The 15,669-nt window shown below is 37.8% G+C and overlaps 1 protein-coding gene across 5 annotated transcripts in view; it reads left to right on the top strand.

Annotated features, from left to right (window-relative positions):
* CHN1 (chimerin 1) overlaps positions 1-15,669 on the top strand; it is a 204,742-nt gene that overhangs the window by 110,117 nt on the left and 78,956 nt on the right. For 4 of the 5 annotated variants that reach the window (XM_032855932.1, XM_032855934.1, XM_032855936.1 and 1 more), the window contains one exon: positions 8,127-8,415. In XM_032855932.1, the coding sequence (XP_032711823.1) occupies positions 8,127-8,415 (289 nt within the window). Of the gene's footprint in view, positions 1-8,126; positions 8,416-10,442; positions 10,467-15,669 lie in introns of those variants that run through there. The other variant, XM_032855937.1, reaches the window with a different exon arrangement.

Genomic DNA, 15,669 nt, shown 5'->3' with positions numbered 1-15,669 from the left:
GATAGAATATCCTCAGTGTATTTTTTTCTTACCCTCAACACTTGATGGTAATCCGCTGTCTCTTGGCATTTTATTGTGAGTGTCGAGAAGTCTGAGAACAATCTTGAGTTCCACCCATTATATGAAAGTGACAGTTTCCTGCCTGGTTATCTGAAAAATTCTTTGTTTCTTCTTCAAATTTAGTAATTTAAACCAGGATTTGTTTTAATGTTGATAGTTTTTTTATAAGCTCATCCATGAAACAGTGTGTTCTCTCAGTCTTGAGACTCAGTTCCTTTTTCCCTTGCTGGAGCATTGCCCAAATTCTATTTCTGAATAATTTTTCTGTTCCATGTGTTGGCATCTCAAGTTGAAGCACAATTTTTATGTTGGATTGTCTTAGTCTTCTATGTTTACCATGTACATTGCAATTGATTTCCCCTTTTATTTTTCCTTAGCCATGCATTTGATTATTTGAGCCCTTATCTCCACACCCTTGATTTGCCTTTCAGTTCTGTTGATCCTATTTCTTGTCATTTCTAGTTATTTGTTAGATTTGTAGTAATTATATCTGTACTCAATTTATTTTTCTTAGCTCTGTAATCTCACCTCATTCTTTTAAAATTCATCATTGAATTTGGTTATTAAATTTATTTTCTTTTTTTTAAACAGACTTTTTAAAGATTTTATTTATTTATTTGACAGAGATCATAAGTAGGCAGAGAGGTAGGCAGAGAGAGAGAGAGGAAGGGAAGCAGGCTCCCTGCTGAGCAGAGAGCCTCATGCGGGGCTTGATCCCAGGACCCTGAGATCATGACCTGAGCCAAAGGCAGAGGCTTTAACCCACTGAGCCACCCAGGTGCCCTTAAATTTATATTCTTAAGGGACTCCTGGGTGGCTCAGTTGATAGAGTGTCCAACTCTTGGTTTCGGCTTAGGTCATGATCTCAGGGTCGTGAGATCAGGGCCCAATCTGGGCACCACACTCAGCACAATGAACTTGAGAGTCTCTCCCTCTGTCCCTTCCTCCACTCATGCACATACTTTGTATCTCTCTAAGATAAAATTTTAAAAATCTTTAAATTTATATTCTTAAGTTCTGTAGTGTAAAGCACTTAGAGGGAATCTGTTTCTGATGGCTTTTTCTTCTAGATTAAATCTTTGTCATTTAGATGCTATATTTTCTAAAACAAATTTATTATACAATAAAACATATGGGAAAGTGTGTAAAATTCAAATACAATTTAAAAATTGATGACACATAAATATGTGTAAATCTGTATAATCCCTGCCACATCAAGATACATTCATGGTGGTCCAGAAAGTCCCTGTATTTCTCTTGTTTGTCATTATCCCCCACTTATACACAAGAGTTAACGACTGCTGTTACTTTATAGTTCTCTCTTTCGTGCTTTCCTTTATGGTCTTACCACCCATGTATACATATTTTTGTATAATACATTTGAATTTTGCCTGACTGTGGACTTTATATAATCAGACCGTATTGTGTGTATTCTTCTGTGACTTGTTCTTTTTTCCCACCATTATATTTGTAAAAATTCATCCATGTTCTTGCGTGTATCTGTTTGTTTTCCTTCCTATATAGTATTTCATTATTAATCAAGGTTCTCCAAAGAGACAGAGTGAACAGGATGTGTGTGTCTATACACATACAGAGAGGAGGAGATTTATCAGAAGCCATTGTGTTACGTGGTTATGGGGACTGGCAAGTCTGAATCTGCACTGTGGGTTGGTAGGCCTGAGACATAGGAGGATTGGTGTTGCAGGTCAATGCAAAGGCAGTCTGCTGGAGGATCCCCTCTTGCTCAGCGAGGCCAACGTGTTGTTCTATTCAGGCCTTGAATTAACTGGATGAGCCCACCTAATTATGGAGATCATTCTCTTTATGCAGAGTGCCTTGACTTAAAAGTTAATCTCATCTGAAAACACCCATCAAGCTGGCATATAAAATTAACCATCACAGTATGTGTACTACATTTCTTTCTGTTTTACTGGGATATGTAGGTTTTAGGTTTAGGCATTTAAGAACATTACCATTAGGGTGTGAGTGTGCATGTGTATGTGCCTCCTAGTCCATACAATCATGTTGTCTCGGACCTTATCTAGGAACAGGATTGCTATGTCATAGGGAATGCATGTATTCAACTGTACTAGATAATATAAAACCCTCTCATTAAGCAGTATGCCAGGTGCTGGTTATATTAGGTGCTCTGTATCCTTGCTGATACATGGTACGGTCAGACTTGTTGGGTTTTACCATTCTGAAGATTTAATTTGCATTTGCCGGACTCACTAAATACCTTCTCACATTTGCCTCCTGGGTGTGAGCCTGTTGTAATCGTCCGTCATATAGACTTGTGTCCTTCAACTTAGATGATTTAAATTATCTTTTTGGACTTCTTCTCCTTCTATTTCCTCTGTCTCTGTTTTTAGAGCTCTTATTTAGATGTTGGACTTCTTGGATTGATCATCTGTCTTATTTCTTTTCTCTATTTTCCATCTTATTGCACTTCTTGAAAATTTTCTCAACTTCATCTTTCATTTCTTCCTTTGAAGTCCTCATCTGTGCTGTCTTCATTTTTTCTATGTATTCTATATTTATTCCTCTTTCATAGCATCCTAGTGTTTCTCCTTCAATTTTCTCTCATTCTGTCTATCTTTGTTCTTCCTGAGACAGTCTTTCCTCAGATGTCAGGTGGTCCTTGGCTAACTGTTCACATTTAAGTTTACTTGGCACTAAAAAGCTGACTGGTAGTTCTGAGAGCTTGAAAGAAAGCAGCCAAGCAGAGGGTGAAGTTTCTATTCTTAAGTCTTTTCAGTTGGGCGGATCAGATTTCCCAGAGCAGAATCTTCCAGTCTCCTCTCGTGAAAAGTGCAAGCCTTTTGAGACTCCAGCAACAAAGAGAGCCTGGGGATTCAGTCTTCAACATGTAAAACTTGCACTTAATTTTTAGGATAGCACCTCTCCCCTCAATTCTTGTCTGGTGTCCCTCAGTTCATAACATCCTTGTTTTACTCTATCCAGAAAACAAGACTTAAGTCTTCCACCAGTTTGGGGGAAGGGGTGGCACGGGAGACTGGATTGGAGACAGTGGGAGGAATAACTCACTGTTTCTTAAGCAGACTTCAACTCATTCTCGTCTATCAGTTCCACCTTCCAGAGCTTGACTGGTACTGCCTTTGGAGGATTAGATAGGCACATTGGCTTGCCTTGTTCACTGAAGATGATTTACTGTGCCAAGGGAATATATTCATGAGGTCATGTATTTTAATAGTTTTCTTCCATTCCACCATCCAAAACTATAGGACCAGATAGACAACTGTAGTATCCTGACAAAGGTTTCCAATGGAAAAAATATTTTTAAATTGTATGTGGCTATGTTCTCTCTTCCTAAGCCTTTCAGTTTTTAGTATTTACCTCAATGCCTCATCATATTCTTGTCTCTCTTTTAATGTTCCTTTCAAGGGTGTATTTACAATTAAATTTATGAAATTCTTGTATTTCATCATTAGATTAGCTTCTCTGACTTTGGTAAACAATACGCAGATATGTATTTATGACCAATAAAATTGTTCTTACATGTTGGTTTCTGGAAATAGTTCTAACATTTTATTGTTAACTTAGACAAGTGTGTTGTGTATGTTTCTTTGTTAAGAGAAAACATCTGTTAGCTTGGAGCTTTCCTTTGAAGAGATATTTTCAAATACTTTGACCTCAAATCAGAACTAATTCTTGGTTTTAGAAGAAGTAAAGTAAAATCCCAAAGGCTATTCCTTATACATATTTTCATCACTTTGTACCTCTAGACTGAATTTTTTTAGTACAATTTACTTCTAAAAAAAATACAAAGGATGCTATTAAGGGTTTTGTTCACTGTTTAAAGCTAGATGTTGGAATTATATATTTTGAAATTCATTTGAATACAACTGGGCATAGCATTAAATAGCTTTTTAAAACATGAAAACCCAAACCTGAAATCACTGGAGAAAAAGACATTTCTAGAAAGTGGTAATTATCTGCTACAACAGTAGTAGTTCAAAGCAGATTATCCCAGTCTCTCTTTTCTCTTTGTTAACTCCAGTACCACTTTGAAAAAAATGAATTTTGTTGAACTCTAGCTAGGTCTAAGAGTTGGTCATATACAGCTTCAAACATGTTCACCAAAGAGAGAACAGCTATAAAAATGCAAGGGCAGATGCAAGTAATAAATATAAGAAAAGAGGAAAAGGAAGATTTTCCTGTAAAAATGGAGGAAAATGGTTTAGTTTTAACAGTTTTTACAAATCACTGTCCAATAGTGTGGAATTCAGCCCATGTCACCAGAACAGTTTCACATGTCCTGCCTTCAGTATGGCTGCATTGACTGACCTTTCGCCTTTGAATTCAGAGACCTGACTCACAGGCCACAGTGCAGACTCTTTGCTTCTCCCTTCCTCCCCTCTTTGCTTTCTGCTGTAGTTCCACTCTGTTCTACCAGGTGGTATAAGCTTATTCAGGGACATAGAAGAAATTCACAGAGTGCTTGTCCTTGCCTTGTGTTTACTGTGAAGTCAGGCAGCGCAGAGATGGTCCTGGACAAGTCATTTGTATTTGCGGTTATGCAGCCCCCTCCAGTGCATAGTCATTCTCTTCTCTTTTACGTCATTGTTTGATCCATGTTCCGTCATTCCCTGCAGAGGCCTAACAGGGAAGGAGAAAGGGAACTACCCACCATTCATTGAACCTGGGTGTACTTAGCTTTCACTTAAATATGCTTATGTAATCCTCACAGCCATGTGTTGGAGAAAGGTGATGCTGTTCCTGTCCTCTAGAGGCAGAATCTGAAGAACGAGTTGCTCAAATCACTCGGCTAAAATGTAGCAGTCCCAGGATTTAAACTTATTTTGTCTGATCCCAAAACCTAAGGTTTTCTATTAAAAACACAGAGCCCCACATTTGCCGTTCCCGGGTCAAACCCTATTTCAATATGCAAAGGTGCTTTTGTACTTGGATGTAAGCAGTAGCTCTGAGACTTTCTAAGCAGTGAGCACCTTCGTTTTCATGGTGTGAGAGAGACGCTGGATTCCCTTGTTTCATGAATCATTCCACGTAGATGTAACTCTTCCATATAAGACCAAAGCTATGCACATTTTTATGATCATCTTTTAGAAATCAAACTAAAGATGAACTCTTTAAAATTCAGCATTTTGGGGCGCTTGCCTGGCTCAATTGGTAGAACACGTGACTCTTGGTCTTGGGGTCATGAGTTTGAGGGTAGAGTTTACTTTTTAAAAAAATAATAAAATAGACTCTTAAATAAAATTCAGCATTTCATCTTGTGTTTGTATTGACTTGTTTTTATGTACATCTCTTTCCTATTAAGGTAATCAAGGGAACAGGAACTTTATTATGAACCACCTAATATTTACCAGAGTTCTTGGGTGTGTTGTTAAATGTTGCATAAATGACAATCTGTAAGTGATAAATTTTTATAAGGACGGATTCTTTCTTTGCCCTTAGATTTGTCATCTCTCCTTTTATGGCTCTTTTTCTGTCGAAGAAACACATCCATTCCCCATCCTCCTCAAAGATTTTCTATCATGCCTTTCAAATCACAGGAGAGAAGAGGACTCTGTCGGTCTGTGCTGTGATGCTGTCTTTATGTAACTTCCAAAGTGAAAGGGGGTACAGGGTAGACAAAGAAAGTGTGCAGTTCCGGTAGTAAAAATAATGCAGCTTTCTTAAAAAGTCAATCACAATTCCAAAATGGAAATTCATTTTCTTGTCCTTTGAGGTCAAGTTTTAAATCAACTTTTTATGAGTTATCTTCATTATCTGATCAGCTCCCTTAAGACTTGAAGTTTGATTGGACTGGAAGCCCAGAGCTGAAGTGCAGGCTCGGGAGGAATTGTGAATTGTGCGTAGGGTCTCTTGAAGTTGCTATGATAAGAGAAAAGGACAAACTGACTTAGTCTTTTTTGCCCACTACCTAGAGATAGCCAGGAAATCCTCTCCTTGGCTGGATTAGGAATAGGCCCATTGTGAAGCCTCCTAAACTTCTCTGCTCTATTGGTCTAACCATCCCAACTCAAGTGAGGCCAAGCCTGCCATCTTCCCTTCTGCCTGACAGTCCCATCCTTCTCAGATTTTAGAAGAAATTCGAGTGACAAATGCCTGCCACCACTGCTTGGGTAGTCTTTAGTTTGTCATATGGACTGTAAAATCATAAACCCCTGAAGGAGTAAAATGGTCTCATCTTTCATTGAAGTGACCCTGAATACAATTGAAATATAAAAGGACTTCATGTTAAACAGTATTATGAGTGATTATTGTTGTAAGAATCTTCAAGAAATTATAAAGTGGCTTTCTATATTCATTTTGCAAAACCAGATAGTATGTAGCAAAAAAGAAATTTTAAAAGCAGCATATTAAACTGAAAAAAACTTTCATATTTAATTTTGGTGTAGAAATTTTACCTTCTAATTTTTTAGACTTACAGTGAAAGTTTACTCAGGAAAAATATGTCTGTAACATTACAGTAAAATGGAGAATGGTAAATTGGAATTATATGGATCATTCACTTGAGTATAAGTCAAAATATAATTGCTTTTAAAGAACCAAAAAGTGGATAAATTTTATTTTAGTAGAAGGACCATCATGGATAGAATGTTGGGTTCTAGATTAAATAATTGTTAAAATTCAATTTGAACTACAGAAACAAAGATACCTCAGACCATTATAAAAAATGTTTCCTTTTTAAAGGATAGATTAAAAGTAGATTTTTACGTTGCTAAGTCCTGTCCTTCTGGAATATAACCAATACCAGAATAATATTGTTACACAGGTTTGCAGTCCTAATTAAGCACTTTATTTTAGTATTAAACAGGGTATTATTTTAGTGTTTTAGTTCACCTCTGTTTTGTTTTTGTTGTTGTTCTGTGTGTTTTACTTTTTTTAAGATTTTATTTATTTACTTGACAGAGAGAGAGATCGCAAGTAGTCAGAGAGGCAGGCAAGGGGTGGGGGGAGCAGGCTCCCTGCTGAGCAGAGAGCCCGATGTGGGGCTTGATCCCAGGCCCCTGAGATCATGACCCAAGCTGAAGGCGGAGGCTTAACTCACTGAGCCACCCAGGCGCTCCTTCTGTGTGTTTTAAACAATGAAATTAAATATACTCTTTCTGATTTGTTCAGTTTTTAATTATGCTCACTTGGGACTGCCTTTGGGAGACCATAATACTGGCTCTTGGTGCCTTGTGGCATCAGCTTTCATAAAGTCAAGAAACAAAATACTGAAATTATCATAAAACTAAACCATTATTCTCCAGTTTTTAAAGTATGTCACCAAAACATGACCCAAAACGGAGAACAGAATTTCTAAAGTCTAACAGTTTGTGCCTTCTGTGCCCTATATATACCTCAAATATTTCTTGCTTAGACTCAAAAAAGAGATACAGAAAAATGACTACGTAATAGGGAAGAGCAAGTGATTGACCCCTGGCTAGAAATCACAAAAGTATGTTTCCTTCTTTTTTATTAACATATAATGTATTATTTGCTTCAGGGATACAGGTCTGTAAATCATCAGTCTTACAGAATTGCCCTCCTGCCCTATTGTATGGCTCAGGGTCTGGAATCCATTCTACTTTAAATGGTTACTGGCATCATACCTAGCTGAGCCCTGAGTGGACCTTTCCCATTGAAAGAAACAAATGCTGGGATCTGTAGTATGTTGAATATTTTTATTGATCAACTTGAGAACATGTTAATATAGAAATTTCATCTGGGATGGAACAATTGAATAAAGAAGTGTTCTAATAGGATATGAGCTTTATTTTTCCTCGTTTTTCCTACAGGACAATGAAGTGCTTTAAAAAGATAAACAAGAACATTTTTTTTCCTTCTAGAGGAGACATGCTTCTGGCTAGCTATCCCTAGTTGTTGCAAATTCATTCTTTGTGTGCAAGTGTTTTATTTTCTATATTCCAGACTATTCATAGAGATATAGCCACAGTTTATTTAACAAAGAAGACACACACAAACAAAGCAATAGTGGGGATTTTTTTGTTCTTTTTTTTTTTTTTTTTTTTCCAGGAAGAATTCACTTGCTTACTTTTCTTAAAAACATCTTTCCCATTTCATTGAGGCAGATTTGGAAGTCAAACCAGAAACTTCAGGCTGTACTACGATGGAAAGCACTTCGTTGGGGAGAAGCGCTTTGAGTCCATCCACGATCTGGTGACTGATGGATTGATTACTCTCTATATTGAAACCAAGGCAGCAGAATACATTGCCAAGATGACGATAAACCCAATTTATGAGCACATAGGATACACAACCTTAAACAGAGAGCCAGCATACCAAAAACATATGCCAGTCCTGAAAGAGACACATGATGAGAGAGATTCTACAGGCCAGGATGGGGTGTCAGAGAAAAGGGTAAGCTACCATGAAACCACACTTGATCTTCTTCCGTTCGGGGTCTGTATGAACAAGCCATGACCGCCAGAAGAGGCTGGCTCCCCAGAGCTTTGAAAAAGATGTGCATTTTCCCTACTGTCTGGTTTTGGTGGTGCTGAGCTTTGCATATGTCTAATTCTTGTTCAGTTATATCAGGTCTATGTTTGTGTTCCATATTACTTCTTATTTCATCAGTTTCACAGCTTCAAAACTATGTTGAAAAAAAATGTCCCCTGATAAGAAAAAAAAAAAAAAAGTTCAGGGCTTTGAGTCAGAAGCATAACTGTGATCCAGAAAAGACAGCTGTATTACACGAGAAGTTGAGGAAGTCGCATAATTATCAAAACTACTTTTTCGTTCCCTTTATACATAGTTCTGTTCTTTAGCAAAATGATATATATCCATACTTTAAAATACCTAGGATTAAATTCAGTCTATCAATAACTATTACACTGTTTCGAGAATCAGTCAGTCCTGAGTAATAGGAGTGTTTATCTCCTTCTGGACTCTTAAGAAGTAATTGAATCAGAAAGATTTATTTTAATTTTAAAAGACAATTTAAGTTTTTCATTTGGCATATCTTATAATATATTTAAAGTTAACAGTAAGTTTCAGTTCCTTGGCATTAACATTATTTTACTTTGAAAATTGTTCCTAGCTTCTTCCTTATCCCTCAAAAAGAAAGTGAATTTCTTGATGTTTTATATTGTGTGGGATGTAGGTGGGAGAATTTTATGTATTCTAATTGGAATTGCATTAATCCATTCTTACATTTTCGAGACTCTCTAGTTGCCATGTTAAAGAAATGCAATGTTACATGGTGATTTGAGCTTGGATTACCAAATAGATTTGTATGCAAATTCTGCCATTTTACCCATTGGGTGAATTACTTCATGTCACTTAATTTTTCTATGCTTTGATGTTCTTCTTTGCAAAATTGTAGTAATAATCAAGTTGTTGTGAGAATTGATTGAAGGAGATAATACATGTGAAATAATCAAACAGTGGTTGGCACATAGTAAGCACTCCAGTTTGGTGGTGATATTTTAACAACCATATTACCTCAAGGTGGTATCCTAAAATACTTACAGTTGTCTTAAAGTACTTAGGTAGTGTATGGGAATCTAAAATGTTCCTCGTCTAGCCTCAATTTTAGTTTTTGTCTAGTCTAACTCAAAGTGACACTTTGTAGCTACAGAGAAACCAACATTTGAAATTAGAGATTGTAGAAAATGGTTTTCATATATTCACATTTGTTAGGAACCCAGATCTTTTTTGGAAGTAACCAGCATTTAGAATCCTAAAAGCTGTGCTGTATCTAATATTGTTCTTTTCACTCTCTAATTCCCATTTTCTCACTTTTGGTTGTTTTCCATTCATGGCCTTTTTCAGTAATGGTTGTATTTAAATATCTCTTAACACTGAAAATATATTTTACGCAGCTGTGATAGAATATTCTAAGTCAACATTTGTGAAATATTTTTACAGTGTGTGCATGTGGGCTTTTTAGAGTTGATCAGCCTAATGATAACCTTTGCTAATGCGTTCTGGATATACTTTTCAACATTAAGAGACTTCAGCTATTCCCCATAGGGCTAGTCATTTAACCTCTTAAGGTCTTGGTTGTCCCTCCTACAACGAGCAAATAGCATTCACAAAGGAAAGACACTGAGGCAGCTAATGCCTGGAGGACCCTTTCAGCTCTAGGATCCATGAGCCCCCACCCCCCGTGTGTTCTGGCAACAACCCATGTTATGCTGCCTGGACTGTCTTGTGCTGATGACCAGTGATAGCCACGTAGAGTGAAAAAGCTGGGCCTGGAAACTAGTTCTCGCCAGTAGTACATAATTATGAATCACTTTAAAAATTATTCTTTGTTTTAAACTGCATGCATCTTAAGTCTAGTTGGCTTAAAATCTACTCACTCAAAAATAGATTTATTTTATTTATAGGTGTCATCCAACAGGACAGGGATGATGACCTGTTCAAGAGCTTGACACATTGATTCCCTGTCACAGTTGATGACATTTGTAAGTAAAGACAATCATGTTTAATTGATTTAAAATATCTCTTGCCACAAGTATGGTTTAGTAAATATTTTATTGGGTCCTGAATAGCTAAAGCCCCTCTTGTCCGTGAGGGGTTTGCCTTTTCCTCAGAGGCAAAAGTGTTGATGTTGTAGGAGTTCGTATACTGCCGTGGAAATGTGCCCAGTGTTGGAATTAAGAGCTAGGTTCCAGTTCTCCTACGGGAATTGATTTCATGGGTCACTTTGGACAAACTGCTTCACTTCTCTGAGACTGTATTTCCCCACCTTTAATAAGAGGGCTTTGGACTAGATAGTCTCAAGATTTGGCTCTTGTTATAGTCTGTGATGCTTCAGGGAGTGTAGGTGTTGTACAAGAGAGAGAACATGGTACTAGAAATAGCACTAGAAATGGGTCCTAAAATGGGAGCTCTGTTTTCAGCTTATCCACCAACTAATTGTATCTCTTCGGTGCAATCCCCTAGCCTTTCTGGACTTCAGATTCATCACAGATAAGGGGTTTTCTATAAGACAGTATAATTTTACAAGAGTTTCATTATAAATATTTGCTACAAAAAGGGCTCGGTGCTCAAATAGGTTTGATTAAAAAACCAAGTCTGTTTTTTTTTAAAACTTACCTATTTCTTTTCTTTGGGCTTCCGGGTTTCGCTAACAACCTATTATTAATAACCTATATTATGACTCTCCAAGAGTATTCCCAAACTCATCTGGATCACCCCACCACTATTCGGAAAATTATTTAGGAAAATCATGTTTCATGAAATCCACTTGGGGAAATTCTAGACCAGATAATCTCTTAAGGCCTTCCGTTGTTCTAAAACTGAAGAATAAGAGTTCTATGTATATATATTTTTTCCAGTCCTTAAGGTGTAAGTTGAGCATCTGTGCTTTGTGGAAGGTTGTCAGGATGGTTTTATGGCCATAAAGTTGTTGCCGCAGGAAGTGAATCCTGAGCTGTCCCGCAGAAATTTTATGGCCTGTTGTGAGGGGGAAAGTTATTTTTTCAAGTGACATATATGTCATTTTTTCATTAACTGTTTAAGTTGCTTCTCCAGCTTGAAATATCAATAAGAAACTTAAATTTTTTCAAAAAACATTGAGAGAAATTTAATCATGAAGTTGTAGCATGTTGAAAAGCCAAACTTCTTCTCTTCTAAAATGGCTTAACTTTAGCATGCAGACTGCCATAAGCCCAGCTTTTATTAGTGGCTTTTTAAAAATTTATCTTGGAACTATTTTTGAACAGTTTCTTTCTCCAAGTAGTAAATATAGTACGTTCGCTTCAACAGATACCGAATGAACGGCTGAATGCAACAATTTTTATGATGATTTTTACTTATTATTAATGTAATTTTAAAATTCTCCAAAGCCATGCTATAAAAAATGTCTCATAACTGTTAATAATATAAACTGTCAAATATATAATTTCAGAAACTGTACTGAGTCAGAATTCTGAATCTTGCCAGAACCTCTTTACTTGGATTTAATCTTCTAAGCCCCAAAATTTTCTCACGTGTTAGAATGACCTGCGATGGCAAGGGTATGCAGAATCCATTTATTGGTTTTATGGAACTGCATCGGGCCAAACAACCTCTGTGTGTGTGCGTGTGTGTGCGCGCGCGTGTGCATGTGTAGTTTTTTTCTTCCCCTGGAAGTTTGGGGTGGGTGCGATGCTTGGCATACTGTCATATTAATTAATTTATTTTTTTTAATATTTTATTTATTTATTTGAGGGAGAATGAGTGAGAGAGAGCATGAGAGAGGAGAAGGTCAGAGGGAGAAGCAGACTCCCCAAGGAGCTGGGAGCCCGATGCGGGACTCGATCCTGGAAGTCTGGGATCATGACCTGAGCCGAAGGCAGTCGCTCAACCAACTGAGCCACCCAGGCGCCCCATATTAATTTATTCTTAAGGAATTTCTTTCACGTTTAAATTCTACTTTTTAAAGACTTTTTGGGGGATCGCCACATTGTGTATATATTGAAAAGCCTTGTGAAGTTTGAAGTTGAAATGTAATCAGGACCCTGCCAAAGAACCGCCGTAATTATTGGAATCCTTTGGGTACCTCCATAAAGTGATGGGATTGTATGTCCCTGGGAATGCTGAATAGGGCACAGTTGTTCCGATCTACTAATCGTCTTATTCTCCCACAAAGCAACTTTTCTAAGTGTTTTTACTTTGCTTCAGATATACTTAGATATATAGTAAGCTATTTGTGTCCATATAATCTCAATGTAGAAATCAGCAGGGAAGCCATACTTAAATTTAATCATTACAAAAGCAGCAATACCAGAGGAGTGGGTAGCATGAAGCAGTCTTTAGAAAACTGTTTGATTTCTTGATTTTGTGCTTTCCCACGTTTTAAGACCTGTCCTTTTCCTCCCCCTTCCTCCTTCCTCCCGAACCTCTGCTCCTCCTGTTCATCTCCTTCCTAGCGCTCCTTTATCCACATCTGTCCCTCTCTCCCCTAGTCAAATTTACACACTCACGTTTCCCCCGTGGCTACTCAAGTTCTGGACTGGTCATTCCAGGGATGAACAGGCCCTAGGAGAGCTGCCACATGTGCCCAGGTTCACCTATTTGTATCAAAAAGCCAATTTAGCAATTTATGAGGAAGATTGCAGTTGCCCTACAGAACTTCTAATCGTGAGTTTGTCCTCAGTAAATATCCTTCTAAAGAATAAAGTAGAGTTATGGGGCGCCCGGGTAGCGCAGTGGGTTGAGCGTCGGGTTGTGAACGCAGGGCCATGGGATTGAGCTCAGCACAGAATCTGCTTGGATTTCTCTCTCCCTCTTCTCCAACCCCCTGCACGCTCTCTCTCTTGCTTAAATAAAGAAATCTAAAAAAAAAATAAAAAAAAAAAGAGTTAAAAAAAATCCTACATAGTCAGTATATTAGTATATATTAGTCTGTGTCATCTTGAGCAAGCCCTAGATCTCCCTGGGTCCCAATTCATCTCAGTCTCTAAAATGAGGACAGTGGATTCCATTACATTGGTGGTTGTGAGTATTCATGAAATTTTATAAAGTGGTCTTCTTTGTATGTGATACGTTACTGCCCTTTGCGATCAGAGTGATCGCCAACCAGATGCCCATTCATGGGTCTGAGTACTGCTCCCCCAGCCCATGCTGGGAACAACATGTTCAGATTTCTCTTCAAGATGCGTGTTCTCATTGCTTGAAGTGCCCTCCAGGTTCACAGGATGACAGCTGGTGGCTCCTAATTCCTTCATCCAAGAGTGGCGCTTCTCTTTTACTAACACTGTGACACCTCTAATTGTGTCTAATCAGGAGGCATGTGTCTTTGCCCAATAATGTCCTAAAGAATTTTAAGGCTAAATTGTTATTTTTCTGTGGTTATTTGTACTTTACTATTGACCAATATTTTAACTCTACTTTTCCCTGAATGTAAGACAAGTAAAGGTTCCAGATTCTTTGCCTGCCAGTGAACTTTTATTGAATGTGCATCCCATGGGAGCCCATTAGCATCTCTCAGATTTCCCTTGACTTCTAACAATTCCCTTAACTCCAGCGAGGCAAGCCCTCTCCTTCCTTTGCCTTAACATCTTCACACTTCATTTTCTAATTAGTCTTCCATGAACTGTCTGTATCAATAAACTCTTTTTGTTACTCAGGAGTTATCTTGGAACATAAACAAGTTAAAAGCATTTCAGGGCACCTGGCTGGCTCAGTCAGTTAAATGTCTGCCTTCTGCTCTGATCAGGATCCCAGGCTCCTGGGATTGAGCCCCACATAAGGCTCCCAGCTCAGCAGGGAGTTTGCTTCCCTTTCTCCGTCTGCCCTGCTTGTACTCTCCCTCTCTCTCTCTTTCTCTCAAATAAATAAATGAAACCTTTTTTATATAAATTATATTTATATAAATAAATAAAAAACATTGCAGAAATATCCCCATTTTTTCTTCCGTCTCCATGAACTAACATCTATCAAAATTAATTGCATTTAACTCAACATTTATTGCATACCTCCTGTTTTTAAGAAAACAGGCTAGGCTCTGGAAGGGATAAAAGATGGACAAGATGTAAGCCCTGCCTCAGAGAACTTCCATGTTAATGTTTTTATTGTTTCTGCCTTATTTAGGGATATTGCTAGTAGGAGGCAACCTGCCTATATAGTCTGTATGGTGTCACAGGTTTGTACATACTAAGTTGGATTCACCCGGATTTGAGTTTGCTTCTCTAATAGCCCAGCAGATGACAGAAAACACTTTTGTTGACAAGCATACTAATTTTTCAGAATTGTGGATCAGAAATCAACATGACATTCTGTCATTTCACCCCAGTTTCAAGGCGTAAGTCCCCTAGTATTGGTTCACCTCTGATTTGGCACCTTGGATTTTATATACATAGCTGTTGACTAACCAGATGAACAAACAAATTAGTACATTTTATGAATTCAGTCAAATCCAAGGCCCTAATATAATGTCCTGAGACTGAGAAAGGAAAGTAGTATAATTCAAGTTGATTTCCTACTCTACATTTTTTCCTTTAAGACCTCAAAATCCTTAGAATGTTCCTAATTCCACAAAGCATCTGAGGTACAGAAAAGTTGTCTTTGTGACATGAAATGGTTTGTGAAAGGTGGTGGCTAGATGCACCTCTTCAGGGATATGTGCAAAGAAATCAAGGATAGAGTGGCATCCCCCCAAACTCATAGTTACCAGTTATATGTTGGGGACAATCTAGACCCCACCAGAGAATCTCATAATGATTAAAGAAAACTCAAAGGGGGCCCAGGAAATTTTTTGCACGAATCTCATCTGCTCTTCCATCCTATCACCCACAAAAAGGATTAGTAACTGAAAGCCATTAGGGAAAACCAGATGGAAAGATGAAAATGGAAGATAAACATTAATTCCTCAGCTCCAAAAACCAGGCCAACAGAAGACCAAATTGTAATTTACCAAGCCAGCTGCAGTTTGGGAAGATTTGTGTATATGAGCCAATTAAACAAACAAAATCTTCAATTACTGGCTTGAGGGTTGGAAAAGGAAGCTATAAGAAATTCTTTCACAATTGCTTTTTCAGAGTCTTGAGCATTTTGGTGGGGAAATAATCATTGGTGGCCCATCCATTTAACTTCGTGAAACAAATCGGCTCTCGTGGTTTTAAGAGTAATAGCATTCTGGGGTCCAAAACAAGTTGAGATGATCAAGCAATAATTTGGCTT

The sequence above is a fragment of the Lontra canadensis genome, unplaced genomic scaffold (assembly GCF_010015895.1).
Source record: "Lontra canadensis isolate GAN:19392208 unplaced genomic scaffold, GSC_riverotter_1.0 scaffold11, whole genome shotgun sequence".
NCBI classification, from domain to species: Eukaryota; Metazoa; Chordata; class Mammalia; order Carnivora; family Mustelidae; genus Lontra; species Lontra canadensis.
Note: the sequence above shows the minus strand (reverse complement) of the source record. Positions and strands in the feature narration are given on the sequence as shown.